We start from the raw sequence: 27919 nt of genomic DNA on the forward strand, positions 1-27919 counted from the left end.
AGAATCTAATTTCTCCTCACAAATATCACAAGAATAAATCATGAGAAAAAGTTGCTAACTTAAGAATATTTTAATTGTAAAATAAATTCTCTTTGTAAGTACCAAGAGAATTTTACAGAGAAGAGTGTAGAGATTGTGGTCAACTTGGCCATAACCCAGCTTGAAACTCGCGCAGAAAGCACTGCATTAAAATATGGTGAATAGTACATCGCTGCCGGCTGTCAGAGCAGGTTGTCTTTGTGAGCATCCAAATGAAAGCTTAATCTGTAAGGAAAACAAAATAAAGCAATTAACAAAGGTTTCGCAAGCTTCTCCAAACTCCATTGCGACTGAAATTAAGATTGATAACAAGGAAAGATAATCCTTCAGACAAGGAGGTACGAATGGACCACAGCCTTTTTACCGTCAAATTATTCAAGTCTTCTCTACAAGAATGGCCCATGCGGGATGTCTTTTTCACCCTTTGATTTTAAGCAGTGTTCAAAATGTACCTTTTCTTTACTTTATTAATACATTGTTCAACCAACAGATGAGGGGATGAATAGACCTCCGTATTATATGGCTGTAGTTGTTCTTGTCCTGTTATAGCCTTTTAGCTGCTTTGGAAATTCGGGAGAATAAGGTAGCTGACCTTAGTGGTTAGAGCAGTTTTTAACTGAATGACGAGAATCTAAAACCAAATTAATCGCAGCGGCCACTCACTGAGTTATGGTTGACGTAGCCATTACTTTATGAGAATTCAAAATGAAAACAGGCCAACTGCTTGAAAAGCGGGAAAACAAGAGTAACCAGGTCGCGATTGGTCTTAGATTTAAATCTGGGCTCAGTTGTATAAAGAGCGGATAACACTATTCAACGAATGAATTGTTATCCAGCGGATAACAATCCACTGGATAGAGTTTTATCCGGTGGATAGCGTTATCCAATTTTCGAACAACCGGGGCCTGATCGATTGAGTAAGCGCGCCAGTTTTCTGGACTAAGCAAAAAAACCGAGTTCAGCAAAACCAGAGCAACTGTGCACAATATATGAATGATACTGTGTTGTTCGAAGGCCGAAATCAAACAAGAAACAGACTGGATTATAAACACAACTGGATGGTTTAATCCGCCATCAGGAAAGCATGCTACAAGAACGCTTGCATGAACTCGAGGCATGGTACCACAGGATACCCAACACTACATATACATATATGACTATAGCTACAGGATGTCCCTTGAATTACCTTCACATCCATAGAGTTCCATCCTCATCGAGATGTGATTGTGCCATTCAGTGGGGAGAACTCTTACGTAACGTGCCTCAATTGATGGGTAGAGCTCATGGAATACAACAGTGTTACTGTCTTGGTTTGCGATGAACTCCTGCAAATCGAGGCAGAATGCAAACTTCAAGTTAAAACATAATTTTACCTTGAAATTTCTGAAGTGATATTTGTATGTAGTGGAAATTTTCCAAGGTCAATGAAGAACTTTAAAGCATAACTGAATTTGACTTCAACGCTCTATAAATATCAAAGAAGCAGATGTGTAGAGTTGACAAGTTAGGCAGCTCCTGTAATCAAGGAAAGGCTTCCTCAATATTTCATGATACACCTGGCAGAGATCAAATATCATTGCCCAATTTTTAACTTGACTAGTCCACAAATAACCCAAGAGGAAAATGAATGATAAAAGACAAAATTAGAAATACTCCTTGTCGCTCCATGCTATAGAAACCGTAGTTAGACGCTGGCCTAATGAGCTACTTGACTCGTAAACAAATTCACTTTTACCTTTGGAGAGCTTTGGCCTGGTATTTGATAAAAGCTAAAATTCACTCCATCATCACTGTACTGCACTTTGTATTTTTTCACCCATTGGACGTACGCATTCCTTCCTTGAGTGGCCATCTGTGTTATTGTCGTTTTAGCGAGAAGATCAATTTGGATCCACTGATTAACATTATTGTATTTAGCAGACCAACTTCCTGCTTTTCCTGGAACCGCCAAAAAGTTCAACCTTGCCTGTTTTGCAGCATGGTTTCCATCCCATTCTGAAGAGGCTGAGATCTGAGCATCTTTTATAAGCTTCATTTGATTATCCATACCCAGGGGTGCTGAGCATGCTTTAAAGGAACGGAATAAGAAGATTAATCCCCAACACAGCCAATAAGTAGAATATGATAAATATGTTACTGGGATTATTTTACGTGAATTTTATTCGATGAGTTTGCCACCATGAGCCACTTATAGCACAGTGTGGTATCCGAGGTACTCCTCGCAGAAAGGTCAAAGGTTGAATTTGGTCGGAGCACACAGAATCTATTCTCTCCAAGTATGCTTCTGTAAGACATTTATTATTTCAACATATTTAGATGTACATGAGAAGAAAAATAAGGCCCTTAGTTTTCCCTGCTAATGTTATTTAATACAAAATAACCTTATGAACCTCACCCTATCAGTAGGTGAATCATTAATACACAGTCTATTCCGATATTTTATTACTGGTAAAAGTTTATTATTGCACTTTGCTAACCATTCAATCCTTAAATAAGGTGATAAAAAGTAATTAATGATAAACGAGGAGTCACATGAGGAAGTACTTCCGCAATGATAAAACAATCGTGTGCTTCCAAAAAAATGTAAAGATTACTTCATTAAAAAAAAATGGCCTCAATCTTCTCGACGACCAAATTAGACAAATGACTGTTTAAAAGTGTAAACTATCATTACCTTTACAGCCATATAGCTCCATTCTCATGGAGATGTGATTGTGCCAAGCAGTTGGAAGAAGTCTTACGTAGCGTGTTAATACTGGTGGGTTGAGCTCGTGATAGACAGGGGTGTCTTTGTCTTGATTTGCATCGAACTCCTAGGAAAAAGAATTTTATCGAAAAAATAGTATTTACTTCCCTCAGCAGAGTGATGCTATAACTTCCATGATTCCAAGAACCGAAACATCTAAATGTTATTTGTGCCAGCTGAAGTGTTACCATGTCCATTAACATTACCATCGATAAGAAGATTTACATTTCGACATTCTTATTCTAGCGGTATGGAGGAAGTTTGTCACCATGGAAATGGAGAAACAGCCTACCCTGCCACGAGCGCGTGTCCTATAGCTCAGTGGTAGGGCATCCGGAGTGGCAACTGAATGGTCGTAGGTTCGACTACTATAGGGTCCACTTGGAATTCTTATTTCTCCGAGTATCCCTGTGTCGTTTACTGAATAAAATCATCCATCATTACCTAAAATCACCGGGCATCTTTATAGCATGTACATTGTTTTTTGTTCACACCTTTGTGTGACGTTACGAAATACCACGGCGTATCACGTAATAGGCGTTGTGTATTTTTTACCGACATGCGTAGCAAGCTTCTTGCACCAGTGCTTGTTTAAGTTATAATCAATCGCAGTTCTTTTGGTCTCAAGTGGGTAGGCTAGTTTTAGCAAGCGTCATGCTTGTTCTTGTGAGATCTGGGTAATACCTAGAAAAGACCTGGATACTTTTGGATGAGTCACAAGTTGTAATTCGTAGGATTTCGTCATTGGTATCTAGTTATATTATGTAATAAGATGTTTTGTAATCGTTTTCTTTTGAAGCAGACATTTACTCACGTGCACTTCAACACACGCTAATCTAATTACCTCGGGTACGTTCTGGCCTGGTGCGTTGTAAAAACGAAATGTAACCCCATCCACGCTAAACTGCAAACGGTATTTGGTAACCCACTGGTGAAACGCATTCCTTCCTTGAGTCACTACCCCTGTAACTTTTTTGTAACCAGCTAGGTCCACCTGAATCCACTGATTAACATTATTGTATTTAGCAGACCAGCTTCCTGCCTTGCCCGGAACCGCCAAAAAGTTCAACCTTCCCTGGATTGCAGCATGGTTTGGGTCCCATTCTGAAGAAGCTATGATTTGAGCATCTTTGATGAGGCGGCTCTCCATCCCAAGAGCATCTGCGCATGCTGCATTTTTTTGAAAAAAAATTTATGATTATAGTCTTTTTTTTGGCAGGGAAGTTGTCTCTTCGTACATTTGATATTATTGTTCCCAAATTAAGCCATTATACCATATTGGCATTCGAACGCTCAAAATTTCACGGTATTTAAACACTTGGGAACAGGGAAAAATACGAAGGATAGGCGGAGCACCCGATATGGGCGCAAAAATGACAGCACTTAGATGTTGTTTTCGTCATTCACGTCCATATTGCAAAATCGATGTGATGCTCGGAGGAGGCAATAAGATGTATTTCGAAAACTAAACCAGAAGTCAAAGTGAACAGTGGTAAAATGAAATGAAAGTGAAATAATAAATTCTTTTTCGATGGTTTAAAATATATTTTGAGCAGAAATTTTGCACACAGCTCGTATGTTTCCTAGCCCCTACGGTGCTAAGCAAAATACTACACAACTTGCAAATTATCTGTATTTTCTAAATGTTAAATCATCAAATAAAATGTTTGTATTTATGTAAATACCTGGGCAGCCATAAAGTTCCATTCTCAAAGATATATGGTTGTGCCAGGTGACTGGGGAGAGTCGCACATAGCGTGTATTGATTGGCGGGGTTAACTCGTGCAAGACTTTACTGTCGCTGTCTTGATTTGCGGAAAAGATCTTGAATGAAGATACAAAAACAAGTCGTTAGTTTATCTTACGATAAATTTTCCTAAAGAGTGTTTCCGCAAATCTCTGATAAAAGCAATATTCGCTCTGACGACGCCGCTGACGCTCGAAAAGTCAGCTTTGGAAACTCGTTGCGGTGGCCAACTTAAATTTTTACTCAATTGATACAACGAAATTGACCTGACCATAGCAATAATGGTTTACCAGATAGTAATGAGTTGCCTTCTACGATCTAAGAGCCTGCGCGGTTTTACCTTAGGTGAGCTCTGTCCTGGTAGATGATAAGGATGAAATGTGACGTCATCACCACTGTATTGCAGCAAGTAAGTAGTTACCCACTGTGCAAATGCATTTCTTCCCTGTGTGACTATCTGAGTTACTTTGGTGTAAGCAAGAAGATCGACCTGGATCCATTGATTGACATCATTGTGACGAGCTGACCAGCTTCCTGCCTTGCCTGGAACCGCCAAGAAGTTAAGCCTTCCTTGAATTGCAGCATGGTTTGCATCCCATTCTGTAGAGGCTTTGATCTGAGCATCTTTGATAAGACCACTTTCCATACCAAGGGGATCCGAGCAAGCTGCAATGATATGCATAAAGCCATAAGGCAATATACAGCTATATACTGGTCACGGAAAAATACAACTAAGAACACGTTTTTTTGCGTCAAGTCATTTGTCTTGTAATACCTGGACATCCGTAGAGCTCCATTCTCAGCGATATATGGTTGTGCCATGCAGTTGGTCGCAACCTGACATACCGGGCTTTAATCGATGGGGCGAGCTTGTGGTAGACTTTTGTGTCGCTATCAGAGTTTGCGGTAAATTCCTATAGAAGTGCAAAAAATGGAGAAATAAAACAACAATTGATATTATAGTGGAAAATTCACTGTTGATGAGATGATGCCTTTCTTCTAAATTACTTAAAAAGAGACTCAATAACAAGGGAGGAAAAAAAGGTAGTCTGAATTGAGATGTTGGTAAGACACATCGTAATGATGAACAATTTTGTGCCAAATAGTTTTGTGAAACCTTCTCTTGGCATTTATTTCGATACTTTACATGTAGATTTCTAAACAAAGTTTTTTATCCAAAGGCAGAAATGCTTATCGGTACCTTCGTAAGCTTCAGCGTCTTCAACTTTCCCTAAGGAGCTATGGTCTATCACAATTTTGATAAAAATCTTCCTCATTTTCCTTTCAGCCTGCACTTTTTTCCCCTTCCTCACAAAATAAGGGCTTTAAAAAGCTGCCTTTTCAGACTTTTTTTAGTGCTAATTACACTTTTCGGTAAATTATTTTCCGCTAATACACGACTAGTCCAAAATATTCCCGTACCTGCAAAATCTTTGAGTAATCTCACTCTGGCCCGTATTATCAAATAATCACTAAATATATAAGCTTTGAAAAAGCAAGGTGATCTCTATACCTTTGCAGAAGAGTGGCCTGGTAACTGATAATATTCAAAGGTAACTCCATCTTCACTGTACTGCAAAGTGTATTTGGTTACCCACTGTGCAAATGCGTTTCTTCCCTGTGTGACTATCTGTGTAACTTTGGTGTAAGCAAGAAGATCGACCTGGATCCACTGATTGAGATTATTATGACGAGCGGACCAACTTCCTGCTTTGCCTGGAACCGCCAGGAAGTTCAGCCTTCCTTGAATTGCAGCATGATTTGCATCCCATTCAGTAGAGGCGGTGATCTGGGCATCTTTGATGAGGCCGCTCTCCATGCCAACAGGATCTCCACAGGCTGGTTTTCAGAGAGAAAAAATTTTATTTTGCCTTAATTTACGTTTTCAATAAGCTATGCACTAAGTACTTGACTTTCTGTGACGATATTGCAAACATCCTGAGTTTCTAAAACAATGTCCTATGCCATGAAGTTCGTAATTAAGGAACAACGTGGTGACTACCGTCACTATGCATTAATAGGAAAATTTAAATTTAAAAAGACTAAAACGAGAGAATATCAATGTAGCCCAACAAAAACAAAGTCCACATATCTTATGAAACAACGCTAATAAGTATGAGTACCTGGGTTCACCCAAACAAAATAAGCTAATTAGTGAAAGTGACTATGAACCCTCTGAGACAGAATATGTCTTATACTTTTTTAACAGTGCACTGAAAAGGGTGTCTTTCTTAGTCACTACGCAATAAATATTAGTAATGTAATAACTAATAATTACTTTCACATCCGTAGAGTTCCATCCTCATAGATATGTGATTGTGCCAACCGGTTGGATGAAGTCTCATGTAACGAGCCTTTATTGAAGGTGTAAGCTGATGGGCTACAGTTGTGTCACTGTCTTGATTTGCAACAAATTCCTAGATTAAAGAAGTAGCCAAAATATTCTAATCTAGCGAGTTCAATATGGCGCATCTTCAATCACAGTTGAGAGCGCCAAGCGTTGGATTGGAGGATATAAAAATTGGAGCTTGATGTACACTTTTTTTCCAAATTCCTATCACAATGGTTTAAAACTCCGATTTCCAATAAGTATGCACACTTTTTTCTAAACCGAATGCCTTTCGATTAAAAGCATGGTTATGTACAGCTCGTTCAAAAAGGGTGCGCCTAACACATTTCGTTGAACCCAGCTGAGTGCTCGTTCACACATTAGCACTGCTAGAGGGACAATGTCCCATGCTGGATTCCATAGTTTTACATTGTATTTCAATAAATGAATTTCTCAGATCGCATTCTCTTTGTTTTAATCCTAAGTACCTATGTACTTTCTGAATGAGAGTATTGCATTTTTATTTTCTTCAGACTACCCTAACGCTCGAAGTCTTTGTGAAATTAATGTCCAACACCTCAATCGGATAGGATTCACCTCAATCCCGAAGCAATGATAGCATTAAACAAATTTCTAAACTATTAGCTTTGAGAGAAGGTTGTATTCATACCTTTGCTGAAAGCTGGCCTGGTAGATGATAATATTCAAAGGTTACTCCATCTTCACTGTACTGCAAAGTGTATTTGGTTACCCACTGTGCAAATTTGTTTCTTCCCTGTGTGACTATCTGGGTAACTCTGGAGTAAGCAAGGAGATCGACCTGGATCCACTGATTGAGATTATTATGACGAGCTGACCAGCTTCCTGCTTTGCCTGGAATTGCCAGGAAGTTCAGCCTTCCTTGAATTGCAGCATGGTTTGCATCCCATTCTGTAGAGGCGGTGATCTGAGCATCTCTGATGAGGCCGCTCTCCATGCCAACAGCTTCTGCACATGCTGGTTTTTACGAAACAAAAATTTGTCTTTACTAACGTTATCAATAGAGTAAGCTATCTTTCGTGTAAGTAACTGTTTCAGGAAAATTTTTCTCAAAAACAACTTTTCTCGGTCTTGAAAGTCGTGATTAAGAAAACAACATTACTCATACTGATCCCTATAGCTATGATTAATTGCTTTAGCATAAACACAAAGAATGAACTACAACGCAGATATTAGTGGTGTTTACCGTTGCTTATCCCGTTCAAGAAATCATTTCAGTATGATAATATTTTATATAATATATCTAAACATATTCTACTGTAGTTCTATCAAAGCAGTTCAAGGATGAGAGACTTTCATTCATTTCTAAGATGTATTAACGTCGAACTGGACGTGTGCTCACACAAATACCTGGGCATCCGTAAAGTTCGATTCTCATCGATACGTGGTTGTGCCAAGTGATTGGATTAAGCCTTATGTGTCGCGCGTTGATTGCTGGGGCTAATTGGTGAGAAACAATGGTGTCACTATCCTGATTTCCAATAAATTCCTAAAAATGAAGAAGAATTATCACTGCTTTGAGTCATTCTTAAGCTTCTATAGTGAAACGACAAGACAAACGCTCTGAAAAAGGATACCTGACTTATTTTTACCTTAGGCGAACTCTGCCCTGGTTCACGGTAATGAATAAAGTGCAGTCCATCTTCACTGTACTGCAGGCCGTACTTTGTTACCCACTGAGCAAAAGCATTTCTTCCCTGAGTTGCTACCCGCGTGACTTTGGTGTAAGTAAGAAGATCGACTTGGATCCATTGACCCTGGTTATTATATTTAGCTGACCAGCTTCCTGCCTTCCCTGGGACCGCTAAGAAGTTCAATCGTCCCTGGAGTGCAGCATGGTTTGGATCCCATTCTGAAGAGGCTGTGATTTGGGCATCTTTTATGAGTCCGGTCTCCATTCCAAGGGGTGCAGAGCAAGCTACAAGTTTTGTTATAAACCAAAGACATAATTGCATGAAAACTCTGGCAAAGTTACACACATACAGTACATACATTTATACATACATACCAACATACATACATACATACATACATACGTAACCTTTATTTAAACTCGAACTTTAAAGTAACTATATCTGTAATTAGCTATGTAACTTGGTTTTTATTGACGGGTTTAATAATATAGATTGGCCACCACAAAATGCTTCAAAGCCGACGTTTAGAGCGTTAGCCCCTTCGTCAGCTTTGAAACCAAGTTACATTATCCGACTCAGATGATAAAACTAAATTATCTTGTTATACTCCAGATCCCCCACCGACGCAGCAACACTGTTTCTTTCGAAACTTACTTCCTTTAAATACTTAGCCACTATCTTCGAAAGATTAAAAATAAAAAGCTAACAAAAACAAATTGTAAAACACATTTCTCATATCGGTAGTTTACCGACTAAAGAATGAGCTTTTGTAAACTTATATGAATAATTTTGATTTGGCTTCACTCGCCTAAGCGTCAAAATGGTTTTCTATTAGAGTATTACACCCATTCTATTCTTTCCTGAGTAAACTAACATATTTTCACCAAGGAGTTCGCGATAAAACGTTTTCTGAGTACTGCTGAACAAAGTGTTGCTGCTAAACATCATTTAAGGATTCTGAAGGAATCTCAGTGCTGAAAAGCACGGTCTTTTGGTTGTTACAGTAAACAAAATCTAGAATTTAAACAAACTTTTCAAGCAGTCTCCATTTCAAGGGGTGCAGAGCAAGCTATAAGTGTTGTTATAGACCAAAGATACAAATAAATCAAAACTCAGGCAAAAATTATGGACTTTACCTGCGTAAAGGTACAAAATTAGCCTTTAATATTGCCTAGCGATTCTACAGAATTATACTTTCCCAACACTTGTAATTGTTGTTAGCTTTTATACAGCAATTACATTGAGGAATATCGATCACTGAATAAAAAACTGAATCTCAAAGAAGGGGTCTCGTTTGAATTAGCTTGATTCGCGTAAGCATTTGAATAGTACTCTATCGTTACTCTATCAGGTAATTCAATTATATCTACTCTATCGAATTTTAAACAAATTTCATGCCTAATCATATGGTTACCTGCGCAACCGTAGACTTCCATTCTCATTGATATATGATTGTGCCAAGCTGAAGGAGTAAGTCTTATGTACTGTGCTTGGACGGGAGGAATCAATTCATGGACTACAATAGTGTCACTGTCCTTATTACCATCAAATTCCTAAGAATTAGACAAATATAGAGCAAGGTCAGTAATTGACAAACAAGATCTCAAATCAGTTATCTGTTCTGACTACCATTCATTTTTTACGATATTAGCTTAAAGAATGATTATTCCGGAGCTCATAACTCCAACTCAGCATGGACCACAATAGTGTTGCTGTTTGTACTACTACTAAATTACTAAGAACAAAACGAGCATCCCATAAATTAAATTTTAAAAATGACCTATGTAAAATGAATTCTTCCATTAAAGAATGCTTTCCACTTTAGAATGATAAACTGATTTTTAAATTTGATTCAAACACAGCCTGCATGGAAACTAACGCCCAGTGAAAAAGGATCAAAAGAACCCCCTCGTTGACCAAGCGTAGATTCTGGTGCCAAATTTATTTACATTAGTACCGGCTGCTCTAAAGAAGCAGCTTGTATTTTTATAACATTACATACATGTCATAGTACCTTGGGTGAACTTTGGCCTGGCTCATGGTAATAGCGAAAAGTCACACCGTCCTCGCTGTACTGTAACTTGTACTTCGTTACCCACTGGTTGTACGCATTTCTTCCTTGTGTGGCAAACTGAGTTATCTTTGTGTAACCGGAAAGTTTTATTTGTATCCATTGGCTGACATCGTTTCTGCGTGCTGACCAGCTTCCTGCTTTACCTGGAACCGCTTGAAACTTCAACCTTCCCTGCCTGGCGGCATGATTTCCATCCCATTCTGAAGACGCAGTGATCTGAGCATCCACGATGTCACCGCTCTCCATACCAAGTGCTTGAACGCATGCTGTAATGAATTAAAATAAAATGAGCCCAGATATCTCGAAATAAAAACCTTGATTAATGTTAGAACTTAAAGGAAATAAACTTAGAAATTGAAACGTTTTTGTACGGTTGAATAAAAAGGTTTTTCAGAAATGGAGAGGCAATAAGCAATAGAACCTTTTAGCGTGGTCAAAATATTCCCTGGACATTCGTAGAGTCTCATTCTCATTGCTGTGCACAAACTGGTTTTCATGGCAAAAAAGCTTAGTTTTGCTTTACGTTTACACTAAGCTATGCGCTATTTTCTGTGATACTATTTGAAAGATCAAGGGTTCCAAAACAATGTTATATGCCGTGAACTTTGTGATTGCGGAACAAGGTAGTGACAACTGTCACTCTGCTTAATGGGAAAAATAGATATTAAAAAACTATAACGAGGTAATTTCAATGTAACATGACAACGTCAAATTATACGTATCCTATGAAAACAGCGCTAATAAATGCTTGCAAAACTTTAAGCAAAAACAGAGATGATAAAAAAGAAAAAACGCTCGTAGACAAGCGTATCCTATATTTTATTATGTATTAAGCTGTGGTTCACCAAAGTAAATAGAGCTTTGAAAATTATTATGAAACGCTCTGGGACAGAATATGTCGTCTGTGTTTGTTTTATTTGTTTTAACGATTTTACCGGGTGTGACTAGACCCGGAAGGGTTAGTGCGAACGGAACACAAGGTCCATGCGAGGCACCACCCCTCCCCCCAATTCACCCTGGATAGACACTGCACAAAGATAGACCACAACACCGGGCACTACGTGCCCTACTCTTTTCGAGGAGTGTGTGGGTTCTTTAACGTCCCACAAATTTAAATCACTCATAAGGGTTTGTGAGACGGGACCTCCATTTATCGTCCCTATCCGAGAATACTAGAAAGTCTAACCGTTTGCAGAAATTATTACAAAGGCAGCACTTTCTACTTAGTTATTTAAAGACCCTGAGTGTTGGTCCGGCCGGATTTGAACTCTAGACCTCCCGCACATCAGTCCGGCGCTATACCAATTGAGCTAGCTGGGAGGCGGTTATGTCGTCTGTCCCTATTCGCATAGTTTTGTAACAGTGCAATACGGTGTCGTTTTCAGGAGGCAAAAATATAAACAACGTAATGAAATGAAGTAATAATTACTTTCACATCCATGGAGCTCCATCCTCATAGATATGTGATTGTGCCAACCGGTTGGGTGAAGTCTCATGTAACGAGCCTGTATTGGAGGTGTAAGCTGATGGGTTACAGTTGTGTCACTGTCTTGATTTGCAGCAAATTCCTAAATCAAAGAGGCAGACGATAAATTTGAATCTAGCGAATAAGACATGGCATACTTTCAAATTCTCCCAAAAATATTTGTTTCGAAAGAGAAGGTTGTCTCCATACCTTTGCCGAAAACTGGCCTGGTAGATGATAGCTTACAAAGGTAACTCCATCCTCACTGTACTGCAAAATGTATTTGGTTACCCACTGTGCAAATGCGTTTCTTCCCTGTGTGACTATCTGAGTAACTTTGGTGTAGGAAAGAAGATTGACCTGGATCCACTGATTGAGATTATTATGACGAGCTGACCAGCTTCCTGCTTTGCCTGGAACCGCTAGGAAGTTAAGCCTTCCTTGAATTGCAGCATGGTTTGCATCCCATTCTGTAGAGGCGGTGATCTGAGAATCTTTGATGAGGCCACTCTCCATACCAACAGGATCTGCACATGCTAGTTTTCGTGTAAAAATAACAAGTCTGTTTTAAAATACCTTTTCAACAGGTAAAGCATACCTTTGGTGTTTGTGACTGTTTAAGAGGCATTTTTTTTAAAGCAGTTTTCGCGGTCTTAAACTTCGTGATTAAGAAAAGGGTATTGCACAAAGAAATCACTGTATCTCTGATAAATTGCAAACATAAACTCAAAGAGTCAACATTAGAACATAGATTTTAATGGTGTTTACCCTTTCTTATCACCTTCAGGAAATCATTTCAATAATAAAGACTTATATTCGTGACTAAGATGTATTAACGGCGAAATTGACGTGTGATCACACAAATACCTGGGCATCCGTAAAGTTCGATTCTCATTGATACATGGTTGTGCCAAGCGACTGGATTTATCCTTACGTAGCGTGCGTTGATTGCTGGAACTAATTGGTGATAAACAACGGTGTCGCTGTCCTGATTTCCAATAAATTCCTAAAAATTAAAAAGAAATGCCATTTTAAATGTGGGTCGGATGACAAACCACAATCTGAGACCTTAAATCTTGATCTGTGGTGGGAAATTTGGTCATATGTGAGATAGTGTTCTTTTGTCTAGGTCAGAATATTTTGCAAGAACGCATAGTGCGAAGTCAAAAGAGAAAAGAGAAGTCAGGTGCTTGCCCTAAGATCTGGAGGGAAAGTTTTAAGAAGTAAAGGAACCTCAATCTCTCTCTAGCATGCAGAAAGATTGATGAATATTTATACTATTTTGTAAGCAGAAGTCATGAAAAACCATTGTCCTCTTAAATTGTCCACGAAACTCTATTCCAAAGAGGTAAAGAACTAATTTTGGTCATTCATGGGCAAGAATGCTTCAAAAAAGTGTTTTCGCACTAGAAAAAAAGTCTTTACCACAAGGTGGCCATTTGAGAGCGTATGGAATGTTTTTTCCCCAAAAAAGTTGCCATGGAAACACTGGTAGAATAAGAATAAGGCGCCTGGCAGGAAAAGACTTCTACAAATGGCCCTTTTTACCTTAGGTGAACTCTGCCCTGATTCATGGTAATGAATAAAGTGCAGTCCATCTTCGCTGTACTGCAGCCCATACTTTGTTACCCACTGAGCAAAAGCATTTCTTCCCTGAGTTGCTACCCGCGTGACTTTGGTGTAAGCAAGAAGATCGATTTGAATCCATTGACCCTGGTTATTATATTTAGCTGACCAGCTTCCTGCCTTCCCTGGTACCGCCAAGAAGTTCAATCGTCCCTGGAGTGCAGCATGGTTTGGATCCCATTCTGAAGAGGCTGTGATTTGGGCATCTTTTATGAGTCCGGTCTCCATTCCAAGGGGTGCAGAGCAAGCTACAATTTTTGTTATTGACCAGACACAAATAAATTAAAACTTAAGCAAAAATTATAACTTGCGTAAAGGTACAAAATTAGCCATTAGTTCTACCTAGCGATTCTAGAGCTTAGCTTTTAGGCAGCAATTACATTCAAACCAAGATTAGTAATGAAATATTGACAAGTACATCATAAACTGTGTTTTTTTTTTAAAGGGATATCGATCACTAAAAACAAAAACAAAAAATCTCAAAGAAGGGGTCTAGTTTGAATTAGCTTTATTTGCTTGAGCGTCTGAATAGTGCTCTATCAGTACTTTATTAGGGTATTCATGATCAATTATATCTACTCTATAGAATTTTAAACAAATTTCACGCGTAATCTTATGATTACCTGGGCATCCGTAGACTTCCATTCTCATTGATATATGATTATGCCAAGCTGAAGGGCTCAGTCTAATGTACTGTGCTTGGACGGGAGGAATCAATTCATGGACTACAATCGTGTCACTGTCTGTATTACCACTAAATTCCTACGATTAAAACAACCATCCCAAAAGTTAAATCTTAAAATTCTTTTATGTGAAATGAATCCTACGCACAATATACGATGCATTTCCTATAGTTGCAGCTCAATTCCGTGTTTCATTTGTTTACTGAGTGTTCTTTGCCTTCAACAATGATCGCTAAATGTGGAAATATAAGAAATGGATTCAAACCCGCTCTTTAGAAAGTTATCAACAAAATATCTGTAAATTACGTAAAAGTCAAATTTATCGCGGGATCGGTAGGTTCTGAAAACGAGGAATTAAACGTTTAATCCAGTATAAGATGTTCTCGTTATTGAAAAAATAAAATGGCTTTTCAACATTTTGATTCAAACGCAGCCTGAGTGGGAACTGCGACCCAATGAAACGGGTTCGAGAGAACCCCCTTGTGGCTCAAGCTTACCTTCTAGTGCCCCATTTATCAACTTTAGTACACCGCTCTTAAGAGGTTGCTTGTATTTTTGTAACGTAAAATACATTTTATAGTATGAATATATAAACAAAGTTGAAATGGTAAATTGGCCACCGTTGCGATTATAAAAACTGACGTTTCGAGCGTTAGCCCCTCGCCATTCGCTCCGACGAAGGGCTAACGCTCGAAACGTCAGTTTTTATAATCCTTACGGTGGCCAATTTACCATTCCAACTTTGTTGATATATTCAAATTATTTCGCTACCCCCACCGACGCAGCCCAAACATTTTATAGTACCTTAGGTGAATTCTGGCCTGGTTCATGGTAATAATGATAAGTCACATCGTCCTCGCTGTACTGTAACTTGTACTTCGTTACCCACTGGTTGAAAGCATTTCTACCTTGCGTCGCAAACCATGTTATCTTTGTGTGGCCGTGAAGTTTCACTTGTATCCATTGATTGATATCATTTCTGCGAGCTGACCAGCTTCCTGCTTTACCTGGAACCGCTTGAAAGTTCAACCTTCCCTGCTTTGCGGCATGATTTCCATCCCATTCTGAAGACGCAGTGATCTGAGCATCTAAGATGTCACCATTTTCCATTCCAAGTGCTTGAAAGCAAGCTGTGATAATTCAAAATAAAATGAGCCGAGATTTTTTGAAATAGAAATTCTGATTTATTTTAAAAACGTGAAGGAAATGAACTTAGAAATTTAAAATTTTTTGTTTGGTTAGATAGAGAGGTTGTTCATAATCAGAAGCAATAAGCAGTATAACCTCTAACAGTGGTCACAATATTACCTCGACATCCGTAAAGTTCCATTCTCATTGATATATGATTAACCCACGCAGAAGGACGAAGTCTTATGTAGTGTGCTTGCACAGGAGGAAACAACTCATGGGTCACAATTGTGTCACTGTCTGTATTACCATCAAATTCCTATAAATAAGACAAATTTATAACAAGTTAAGCAATTGACACACAAGATCTAAAAATCAATTATCTGTTCTGCCATTCATTTGTATTATGTTAGCTCATAAATTAAATATTCCCAAGTTGATATTTTCCTTTCTTCTCTCCAATCTTTATGCGATCCCGCATGGAAATGAAAAGGTTTAATTTCATGTATATGGGAGTTACAAAAGATGGCCTTCTTAAGACATTGGGGCCTACTTTGGGCCTTACGTCGCCGTAACTTTGGGCGACTTTCGGCGATTTAAGGCGACTTGAGGCGACTTAAGCAGAATTGGCAGAAAAAATATTACGACTTTAAGGAATTTAAGTCGACTTAAGGCGACTTAAGGCGACTTAAGGCGACTTAAGGCGACTTAAGGCGACTTAAGGTGACTTAAAGCGATTTTATTTGACTGAAGTGACAAAATCAGAGATAGCAGCAGTCTCTCCACAAACCTTAAAAATATATACAGGATCCCTTGCAATAAACACAATAGGATTAGGGTGGGGTGAGTGGGGTCAATTCAGAAGGGTGGAACCCTTATAACATTGCGTAACCGATAGCGACTTAAGGCAATTTAAGGCGACTTAGGGCGACCTTAGGCGACTTAGGGTGATTTAAGGCAACTTAAGGTCCTAGAGTAGGCCTACATTGGTTCTGTGTTTTCACTCATTTGTAAGAAAGTGAAAAGCAGAGGTAGAAACGCAATAAAAAATTTTTCAAAATATCCCCGCTAGATCATTTAAACTTGTCAAAATCATTGGCAGATTTTTTTGTCAAATAAGAAAAGCTTTTTTCCAGTTTTAAACATTATGGTGAATTAATAAAAACTGGGTTGATAAAGTTTCGCTATTTATACAATGTAGTAGCCTCCACTGAAGAGTATTACGCGCAGGGAAGAGGCTTGACAGAAGCCTGTCCTAGCCTCAAAGGGGCTTCTCAGCGCCTTCCCAAACACGGGCCTCTCAAAAGTTTTGCACATCACTAAAGCATGATCGTCCTTTTTTAATGTTATAAACATATTTTAGTACCTTAGGTGAACTCTGGCCGGGTTCGTGATAATAACGAAAAGTCACACCGTCCTCGCTGTACTGCAACTTGTATTTCGTTACCCACTGATTGAATGCATTTCTTCCTTGTGTGGCAAACTGAGTTATCTTTGTGTAGCCGGGGAGTTTTACTTGTATCCATTGACTGACATCATTTCTGCGAGCTGACCAGCTTCCTGCTTTACCTGGAACCGCTTGGAAGTTCAACCGTCCCTGTTTAGCAGCATGATTTCCATCCCATTCTGAAGAGGCAGTGATCTGAGCATCCACTATGCCGCCGCTCTCCATACCAAGTGGTTTAGCGCAGGCTGTAATAATTCAAAGTGAAAAAAAGACGAGAGTTTTGCAATGAGAAAACCAACTAATGCTAAAAGTTAAAGAAAATAACTTTAGAATTTCACTCTGATTAAGTAAAGTTTCTCATAAATGAAGAATATTTAGAAATGAACCCTGTTAGCGTACGCGTGATCATAATATTACCTGGACAACCATAGACTTCCATCCTCATTGATATATGATTGACCCAAGCGGTAGGACGAAGCCTGATGTAGCGTGCTTGGATGGGGGGAAGCAATTCATGGGTCACAATGGTGTTACTGTCCGTGTTTCCATCAAATGTCTATGAATAGACAAAACTTGAGCAAGTTAACCAATTAACGTCTAAAATGTACTTATCAACCTTCTGCTCTGGATGCCAATCCTTTCTTTGTCATAATTTTAGCTCCAAGACCCTCTGCTCCTTTCTTTGATTTCCCCCCAAACCCTAGGGGTAATTTCATGACAGTTTTAAAACATCACCCTCTTAAGAAATTGGTCCCGTGTTTTCATCTCCTTACAAGAAAATAATCACTAGAGATGGAAGCGAATGAAATAGTTTCCAATACAGAGAAAACTATTTCGACAAAATACCTTTAGTAAATAGTCTCTATAGGTGAAAATCACTGTACACTTTCGCCTTCGGTTCGGTGGGGGTTTAATGGGTAATCCGGTTGGAAACGTTAGTTTGTTTGTTTGTCTTTTGAGGGGACAAAATGATTTGGGAAAATCTTGCTTTGATCACCTTTAAGTGGTCTCTACGAGGACTGAAGGACGTGTAGGGAAAACGCTTGAAAGAAGCCGTTCGTTGTCTCAGCGTGGCTTTTAGAGCGCCTTTTATCACGTTTAGTACGTCGCTCTAAAGAGGTTGCTTGTATTTTTATGACGTTACATGCATGTCATAGTACCTTAGGTGAACTCTGGCCTGGCTCATGGTAATAATGAAAAGTCACACCGTCCTCGCTGTACTGTAACTTGTATTTCGTCACCCATTGGTTGAAAGCATTTCTTCCTTGTGTCGCAAACCGGGTTATCTTTGTATAGCCGGGAAGTTTTACTTGAATCCACTGGCTGCCATCATTTCTGCGAGCTGACCAGCTTCCTGCTTTACCTGGAACCGCTTGGAAGTTCAACCTTCCCTGCTTAGCGGCATGATTTCCATCATATTCTGAGGAAGCGGTGATATGTGCATCTACGATATCCCCGTTCTCCATTCCAAGCGCTTGAACACATACTGTAAGTATTTAGATACAAAGAGACAAGAGTTTTTTGAATGAAAACTCTAACTAGTTCTTAAAAAAAAAAATCAAAGAAATAACAAATTAAACCAACGCTTCATGTCACAGCCATGTTATGAGGAACCTTATTTATGAATACCTTCGCATCCGTACAGCTCCATTCGCATGGATATGTGGTTGTGCCAGGCTGTAGGACGAAGCCTAACAAAGCGAGCTTCAATAGCCGGATTCAACGCGTGATACACAATAGTATTACTGTCACTGTTGCCTTGAAATTCCTGGAAGACGTGAGTAAAGTTAATAACTGCAAATTACTTGCTTAACGTAAAAAAATGTTTTTCAAAAGATTACTAGTATGTGTTCAAGGAAATGAAAATGATAGTTGTACCTTAGGCGAGCTCTGTCCTTGCTCGTGAAAATAACGGAAGTGAAGTCCATCTTCACTGTACAACAGCTGGTACTTTTTAACCCACTGATTGTACGCATTCCTTCCTTGCGTCGAAAAACGTGATATTTTTGTGTTGCTAGGAAGTTTTATCTGAAGCCATTGGTTGCCATCATTTGTACGAGCTGACCAGCTTCCTGCTTTACCTGGAACCGCCTTAAAGTTCAACCTTCCTTGCTTAGCGGCATGATTTCCATCATATTGCGAAGAAGCAGTGATCTGTGCATCCAATATGGCGCCACTCTCCATTCCGAGGGCTGCATTGCATGCTGTGTAACAGCAAAGAAGGACAAAACGCTTTAGCCTTTGCCTGGATCAAGTTAATTTTGTTTGGACAGCGCAGAAACTGCATACGATTAAAGATTTCGTAACATGCTGCTTGCACTTAACAGGAACAGCTACATGTATAAGAAAATCCAAACGGGGAAAGATAACAAAGGCAATTAAGTTTGGAACTTCCATAAGAACGTTCTAGAGCTATGCAAGGTTTTTTCCTTAAACTTTTTCTCCATCAATAATAGCGGCCTCAGAACTAGAGTCTCAGGTTCCCACTGGTTCTGCCGTTCCTTTTTACATCAACACCTCACAGATAATCGAGTTTACCTTGATCACAGAGAACACCAGAATGTTGCTGTGTACAAAGACATTCGAAGCCGCCGTGTAAGTTGACGCATGTGCCGCCATTTTTACATGGAGAGGAAGTACACTCGTTGACATCTGTGAATTGGAGATAGATTCAGTGAGGCATGAATGAGCAAGACTAACTAATATGACGATAATCTAGAGCTCCAAAATTTAGCCATTGGTTAGTCCATGTCACCATTGGTTAAGTCCCTCACAATAAAGATCAGTTTAGCCATCCCAAAAACCTTTCGTAAGTAGGCATTCTGGATCATAAATGGCTGTTTGTGGAAAAAAAGAAAAAGGCTAAAATGTCGATTCAAGGACTTTCAGTCTTTTTACCGAATGCGACAAGTCAACGACAACAATAGAAATCTGGCGCAATATATTGGTAATTTTATCGAATACTGCCAAGCCTTAAAACCGATCAGTATTTTAGATGGGTATCTACAACGGCCTCTATTCTAGTAGCTGAGCATTTCTAAGGAACTTTTAAATTTGTCCCCTCTATTCCAACAACAAATTGCCTTAGATCTGGACGTTCAGGTAAATAATTTGGTGAGGTACGGGCCCCGGCTGGAGTCATTGTGCTTTGTTCTTGGCTAAACAGTTAACAGTCATAGTGCCCCTATCCAATCAGGAACAAAAATGAGTAGCGGTGAGGTACTGGGTACACCTCCTGTAGTGCTAAGTAAAAGCCTGCGATGGAAAAGAATTCCACGTTGGTGGAGCAGCAATGTGCATGCACACTTGGGGACTTAAGCAAAAGTGCCGGGAAGATGCCTTGTGAGAGAAAGGAGAAAAGAAAGCTCACCTTGGTCGCATTTTTTCCCTTTCCATCCCTTTGGACAATCACACTTGAAGTCTCCTTGTAAATTGGTACATATTGCTCCATTCTTGCATGGGTTGTTTGCGAGACATTCGTCTACATCTGTAGGAAATTTTAAGAAAATCACAAGAGATATCCATCGTGGACGTCTTAGCTCCACAACGGTCAAAGGAAATTCTGACATAGAGCAGTTAGCCTGTTATCTATGTGGGGCGTTATGAAAATTTTTCTTGCTGCATCTGTTTCATATTTCCGGAAAGCCGTCAAGCCAGCAATATTTCTATTCAGTCACACAGTCACGGCAACATTTATGGCAACCCAGTTAAACTGTTAGTTGTAGGCTTCATGGATGCTTCTTGCAAAGAAAAAACCATCTTTAATGTAGAAGTGAATCTTGATAGGGTAGTATGTTAGGAATATGAAGTGTTCTTATTCAATGTTAAAGGTTGGACGGTTACCTTGCTCGCAATGCTCTCCCTGATAGGTATCTGGACAAGAGCAGTCGTAGCCTCCCCTTTTATTGATACACTTTCCACCGTTCTCGCACGGCCCATTCACACATTCATCACGATCTGCAACGCAAGGAGAGGTTGATACTGGTAAGGTTTGAAGTTGCACGAAGCACATTGGATAATGATACCGAAGATGTCATTGAAGGTGTTGAATAAGGATTCAAGACACGTAACAGCGTAGTTACTCTTATGGTCAATATATCAATCTCCAGAAAAAGAGAGAGAAAAGAGATTGATGGATACATTTTTACGTCATCATAGATATCCAATGTCGGCTGCCAATTCGGATAGAAAATAACAGTATGCTAAATAGTGCATGTACGCTTTGAAATTCCTATTCGAAGGAACAAATAACAGTAATCTGGACTTACCGCGTTCGCAACGTTTCCCAATAAACCCTTTGGGACATGCGCACCAAAAGCTGCCATATGTATTCTCACAAGTTCCTCCATTTTCACAGGGACCGCCGTTTGACGATTCACATTCGTTAACATCTGAAACGACAGAAGGGTGTATAAAAAAATATAAGCGGAAGCGAATTTTGTGAGGGTACAAACGGAATGGGTGGTATTTCCAGGGGGAAGCAAGTTACTAGCAAGTAAACTTGATTGAGTGGATTTTAAACTTGAACCATAACAGTACTTTTTGATTATCTAATGAATCAGAAAGATTAAGATAACAGATTCTACAGGCATTAAAAGTCCTGATTTAAAAATGTTATCATCCATATCCAGTCATTCCAGAAAGTCTTCATACTAGCCAAGTGGCCCACCAGACCGGTGCTTATCTTCGTTTTCCGTAGCATGAAGCGACTAGGAGTATTTTTACACCCCCTTCGATAGGATGCTAGTCCATCGCAAGGTTACACCCAGCATTGATTCGAAGGTACCCAGTTAAACACCTGAGTCAGGTCAAGAGAGGAATTGCGAGAGTAAAGTGTCTAACCCAAAAACACAACATAATGTCCCCGGCCAGGGCTCGAACCTGGACGTGGAGGGCACTAACCATGAGGCCACGGCGCCTCCTGACCATCATTTAGTGCCCAGAATGATGAGCAGATTTTGTAAATGGAGAAGAACGTCATAAAATTTCGCGACTAAGTTTCCGTTTCAAGCTTAGTAACACGCGCGTTTCGTCTTTGCGTGTACATTCCATCTCTGGTTCTTATTTTTCTTTCGTTTGGTGACAAATAAATTCAATTTTTTTTTTCACAGATCCTATTTCTCTATGATAATAAGACGCTGCTAAATTACCTGAGCAGCATTTCTTTCCTTCAAATCCAGGTCTGCATTTGCACATGTAACTGCCAACAGTGTTGATACAAGTAGCTCCGTTGGAACACGTCACGGTATTACATTCATTGATGTCTAAAGAGAGATGAAAAATAAAACTCTGATCACCTTTTTCACCACCTTAAAACATGTAACTCGTGTTGGGTTAGATGGTAATTTTTGTGAAGCGCGGATTGAGCCACAGTTTAAAGGCGGTATTCTAACGCATTTTCAAGACCTTTGTTCCATGGAATATCAATTTTTCGTCGCGAGTTGTGCTCTTATAGGTAGCCGTGAAAGATTGTTGTAAGAAATAGTTACGGTTGAGACCTGCCACATTTAATCTTTGTAAACTATAATTGAGTTGTGATTTCCTTTGATTTATACTTTTCCCAGAATTTTATCCTGGCTCTCTCTTTCTCTCTCCCCTCATTCTCGGCGGGTGTGATCTTTTGGGAACTCAACGCATATTCTTTAGTTACTACATCGTAGCATGACAAATTATAGCCATTTACAGTTTGATTGCTTCCTTGGTTTAACTCACCAGTTTCACAATTTCTTCCTTTAACACCCGTAGGACATTTGCAGATGTAGTCTTTACCCATGTCAATACATGTTGCATTGTGTCGACACGGGTTTTTGTCATAATCACACTCTTTCACAACTGAAAAAAAAACAGAAATCGATGAGCTTCTTTATGAACAAAACATGCAATCATAAAATTATGTTTAAGTAATGGTGGAAGGGCGGAGGGGAGGGGAGGTGGAGGGGGGAGGGGAGGGGAGGTGGAGGGGGGAGGGGAGGGGAGGTGAAATGGGGAGGGGGAGGTGAAAGGGGGAGGGGAGGGGAGATGGAAGGGGGGAGGGGAGGGGGAGGTGGATCTTTGTCAGCTGTATCCAAGCCGAAATGCATGGCAGTCAGATTGTTGGTTTTTTGTGAAGGGGAGTAATCTGAATAACACCTTAGCAAGAAAGAGAGCCGATAAGACTCAACCTTAACATAAAGGTGATGCCCAGGAATGGTCACCGCCCCAGTCTTGGTTCCCAAATGTTATCGTAACACAATCGAACGTGCCTTCAGAACCCGCCCGGCAAGTCCATGAGGAAAAATTGTGAAAGTAGCAAAAATGCCAATCTAAGATCGCCTATATCGGGCTTAAATCGAACACGCTCTGATCATTAAATGGGTGTGAAGTAACGTCAGTTTTATAACTATAATAACTTGAACACGAACGCTATAATCTTATACTTTTGAATAATTTCTATTGGTTGTCTGTCCAACCTAAGGAGGTAGGAGTAGGGCTAACTTTGACGAGTGTCTGAATTTTTTAGGGTCAGGTAATAATTATTTATTTTTGAAACATACTAAAGCCTCTTTCGTCTTAACCAAAGATTTGCAAAAGAGACTCTATTACAAAGTGATAATGTTAATGCCTCCGTAACTTACCGCAGTCACAATGTTTTCCTGAGAAACCCGGCCGACATTTGCACTTATAACTGCCACAGGAAGTGACGACACATGTTCCCCCGTACCTGCACGGGTTGTGGCTACAACCTAGCTCTTCAATTTCATCTTCATCTGCATGCGAAAAAACAAATGATTTGTGGGAGTTGCGTGCAGTGAGGATTCAGTCGCGCGTGTCACTCTCTACGACGCGCGAGGGAAAACATATATGTTAGTTTGGTGAGAATGAAGAACACGAAGCTGGAAGAATAGCCTGAGAAGTAACGAAGTTGGTCTAGGATCCAAAAGATTCGCACGAAAAAATACTTCCAGTTTAAAATCGGAAAAAGGAGACAAGCACTGCTTTGGATCAAATTCACTTACCCATACGCTTTATTTTACAGTGCAACTTTACTTGTGCCATATGTGGCTTATTTAATAGCATATTAAGTAAGATATATCATAAAAGAAACAAATATGTTCGAGCACAGATAGATTTCATTTAAGAATTGATTACATACCCGCAGCTTTGAGAGCTTCTTCTTCAGCAGCGAACGCATACCTGGACCTTTTAGCTGCAATAAGTTACCAGACTAGATTATTTAATTAAATGCATAAAAAAATAAATAAATAAATAAAAAAAATTGGATTTAGCAGTGGACATTATACGAGATGTCTCTTCTTGTCCACTGTTTTCCAGGTCGAATTGGAATTTTAAATGTTGGTTTTTGTGGAGGAAGAAAAAACGGAAGAACCCGGAGAAAAACCGTCGAAGCAAGGACAAGAACCGCCGACAAACTAAACCCACATGTGCTTTCAGCACTGCGCCATTCCTGCTCTCCTTTGATTGCTACGAAGTCCCCCTTTAGGCCCTCCCTCTCTACCTTAATAGTATTTCTTTTCGCTAAATTGAATTCCTACCATACAGAAAAGTATATAGCTACTCATTACTACCATGCGAATAACTGCAAATCTCTACTAGCGGTTTGGGTGGCTAAAAGAAACACAGAGGGCCGATTAGTTACGCGAGGTCTAACCTAAACCATGGTTTTACGCATTCAGTGAGCCTTGGGTTTTCTGTATAAGAGGGTTGCTTTATTTAAATAAATTTCCTTCTACTTTAAGCTTTTGGCCCTCTTGACGTCGTTCACAAAAATAAATGTCAAGATAAAAGGTTCGGCTAAACGGAGGATTGTTTAGGACGCAGTTTTGTTAATCAATGGTTCAGTAAACTTCGTCTAAATTAACGGCCCAGAATGTTCAATAACGGAACAAATTGAGAAGTTCTCACATACCCTCGGCTATTATACTTTCATATTCGTCATGGAACCCGTATCTGGAGCGTTCATCTGCAATTTAATCAAACTAGTCGATTATTTAATGAAATATCATTTTGATGATGAATCAAAAACATGTTCGATATCTTCAGAGCCAAATGCCATGAGCGCACTCTACTCGACAGTGAGTTTCTTATAATCAGAGCCTCTAAATAAACATTAAATTTGGATATGAGTGTTACAGAGTATACGTGGAGAACTGGCGATCTGAAAACTTGAAATACAGATTACCATGAAGAAAAATATGTACTGTGTATTTTGAGACTATTTTTTAACAGAGCTATCATGTTAGAAGTCATTTGATTGTCAATTCCATCATGAAAAACCTTTCAGAGGCCTGCTCAGAAACAAGGGAGGTCTAATACCAAGACGGAAGTAGCAACCGTATGACGTCAAAGACCAAATCCAAAATGGTTAAAAGTGGAAAGTTTCGAAACCAATTTACATTCCCACTCGCACGCTATTTTCCGCAGTTACACCCTGTTCGTCAAGTCTTCGCCACTTTTATTTAGATTTTCCTGTTATACTGATAAAATAGATCGACTAAGTCATACTGGTGACTTGTGCTATGATTATGTCTCCGCTTTATTCCTGTTGCCTTTTAACTATTTCTAAATCAATCAGAGATGGGTCATATTTGTGATCGACTATATCTCTTATCAATTATATTTAGAACATGATCTTATGACGAATGAGTTCTGTCTAAAGCCTGTTTAGGTAATTCGTGTTAACACGTTAATTCTTCGGTGTATTTTTTTCTTGTAACATGTTATAGATGATCTTTAAATTTGACAGGCATTTGCATCGTAATTAATCAAATATTGATGTTTTTTCCGTGTTTTTTTTCTTTTGTTTGTCTGTTTAATTTTACATGCATCAGATCTTTTCCATAAGACTGTGGTATTTAGCCACGGCGACCAGCGTTAAAATTCTTCGAAGTTAAATATAAACAGACGCGAAATCCACCAAACACAACTATAACTGCCAAAAGTAAAACGACTTACACGCGTGACGTGATCGAGTGTGATCGTGATCTTCTCAGGAAGGAAATGAACCCTTCTCTATTTCGGCATAGCTTATTTGTTTGGGGTTATTGTGACGCCATGATAATAATACAACCAAAGACAAATATTTCGCTATTGAAATTCTAGCTGCATGCCAGATTGAGAAACTTTGGTTTAAACTATCTTTTGCTTTATAGCATTTATTGCGAGTATAGATAAATATTGAGTTTTGTGGTTAGTAAAAATCCACTCACTTATTGCAGTGCCTACCCTAATATATGGCACTTCATAAGTAGACAATAGAGAACAGCCCCGAGACAAAAGTGTTCCAATCAACCCGGAAAATTTTGTAGGATTCATTAATAATTTGCTGCAATGAGTGAGAATTGAGATGTTCACATATGTCTTCCGTAAAGATTACAAGAAACCGATATTTGTTTGTATTCATTGCATGATTGACTTAATGAATGAAGGGGGTAAAGTTTCTAAAGAAGGAGTGGTGCTGCGTCGGTGGGAGTAACTAGGTAATATTGGTTTCATCAACTGAGTTCACCATCTGCTCTGACGAAGGGCTGACGCTCGAAACGTCAGCTTGAAACTCTTGACAGTGGCTAATTTACATTATCAACTCCGTTGATAAAACCAATATTACATGATTAGCTTACTTCGTCTTGCACTAGCCAGAAAATGTCTGGCAAATAATAAAAGCCATTGATTTTACTCATCTGCCGAATCATAGGATCTATGCAAACTTTTGCTTTCTTCTTTCAGTTCACCCCTGATTACTTACAAATCGCACACACCCATGTAACTAGTTAGGTGAGCCACACAGCATGCGAGTCAGCTCACTTCAAAGATTAATGTCTCCAGCATCACCCTGCTTGCTCCCGTTTTGACCCAATCTAGATATCCATAAGGTTTGATCAGGCCTAGTGGCCCTATTTATTGATCAGAATCAGGAACATAAATTGTAATTGGAAACCAAGAAAGGATAAAAATTAAGATTTTTTTCTCGAGGGCGTAAGATTCATTATTGGAAAGTAGATTAGTCACTCACCTCGTAAGAAATCGTATGACTTCGAATCGCCAATTTCCCTACCAACGTTAAAATATTGTTCATTCTTACTTTTATATCCACCAACAGCTGTAGTAAAAACACAAATTGCCAAAGAAAGCTGGAGACAGAGTACTGCCATGTCGCACGCACTGTAGTAAATAAAGATGGTGCGAATTCTCGTCCCTTATTCTGGGCCGCTCAATAGAGTCTTTGCGTCATATCAGATTTTTCCGCATTTCGATCTTGTTTATGACCTGTTTAAAAGGTTTCTGAATAACCCATAGAAGGCGGGAAAAAGTTAGCCATTGAAATGTCGCCCACATGGCTCTGCATCAAAGACTCTTTTGAAAACCGAAAAAAAATACAAACAATTGCGGTTTGAGACCTTAATTACAAATAAAACGGACACGAGGTACCGAACCGTGAAAATACTCCCAGTTAAAACTGGAAACTATTAAATTTGGTGAAATTACAGCGACAAAACTTTAGATCGTAGATATTCCAATTGTTTTACTCTTAAGAAAAGGTTGCAGTATCTAGAAGAAAATGGTCCACTTTTTAAACAATTATTCGTTGAGGTATTTTGTTTGGTGTAACAGATCCAGCTCGGTTAAGATGAGCCATATTTTAGCCTTCTACTGAATAATAACAATAGCGACGTTGCCAAACAATTTCGCCATGTCTTGACTTTTTTTTTGAAAAATAGTTTAAGTTAACAACAACACTGGATTGCTTTAGATCCTGTGGGACTGTTGAAAACTTATCATCATTTTGAAGTGGTTAGAATATCCGACTGCTTGACACATATTTTATACGGTAAACTTTTCTCTTTCATGTCAGTGTAGTTTGTGTAAAGTTATTAATTCAAGCGGAGTTACCATTGAATTCGTATTTTTGTTTTGTTTTGTTTTTTAAATAGACTTATTATGATCTAATTCATAAGAAGAAACAGG

General features: G+C 39.1%; 1 protein-coding gene across 2 annotated transcripts; it reads right to left on the reverse strand.

Moving 5' to 3' along the window:
* Nucleotides 1-55: 55 nt before the first annotated feature.
* Nucleotides 56-27167, reverse strand: LOC111323556 (uncharacterized). 2 transcript variants are annotated; one of them, XM_088741098.1, is made up of 37 exons: nt 26967-27167; nt 24864-24917; nt 24090-24143; nt 23572-23703; nt 22670-22789; nt 22108-22221; nt 21226-21348; nt 20801-20914; nt 20328-20444; nt 19496-19609; nt 18836-19161; nt 18587-18725; nt 18118-18443; nt 17375-17513; nt 16877-17202; nt 15691-15829; nt 15187-15512; nt 14323-14461; nt 13622-13947; nt 12941-13079; nt 12284-12609; nt 12038-12176; nt 10549-10874; nt 9949-10087; nt 8493-8818; nt 8251-8389; nt 7532-7857; nt 6811-6949; nt 6046-6371; nt 5308-5446; nt 4873-5198; nt 4471-4609; nt 3630-3955; nt 2714-2852; nt 1775-2106; nt 1226-1364; nt 56-264 (listed from the first exon to the last, which is right to left on the reverse strand). In XM_088741098.1, the coding sequence occupies exons 1-37, from the start codon at nt 27103-27105 to the stop codon at nt 260-262; spliced, it is 7137 nt and encodes a 2378-aa protein (XP_088597224.1). In that variant the 5' UTR covers nt 27106-27167; the 3' UTR covers nt 56-259. The 2 variants fall into 2 exon arrangements, with proteins under 2 accessions (XP_088597224.1, XP_088597225.1); XM_088741099.1 differs by lacking the exons at nt 15187-15512; nt 15691-15829.
* Between the last annotated feature and the right edge of the window lie 752 nt (nt 27168-27919).

Source organism: Stylophora pistillata, chromosome 12, assembly GCF_964205215.1.
Source record: "Stylophora pistillata chromosome 12, jaStyPist1.2, whole genome shotgun sequence".
Lineage (NCBI taxonomy): Eukaryota > Metazoa > Cnidaria > Anthozoa > Scleractinia > Pocilloporidae > Stylophora > Stylophora pistillata.

Excerpts from the sequence above, each read along its gene's own strand:
- LOC111323556 (XM_088741098.1), bottom strand. The coding sequence starts at position 27,105 with ATGGCAGTACTCTGTCTCCAGCTTTCTTTGGCAATTTGTGTTTTTACT. Across the intron at positions 24,144-24,863 it reads TGAAAGTATAATAGCCGAGG|CTAAAAGGTCCAGGTATGCG; the intron begins GTATGTGAGAAC and ends AACTTATTGCAG. Across the intron at positions 17,203-17,374 it reads GGAAGTCTATGGTTGTCCAG|CCTGCGCTAAACCACTTGGT; the intron begins GTAATATTATGA and ends GAATTATTACAG.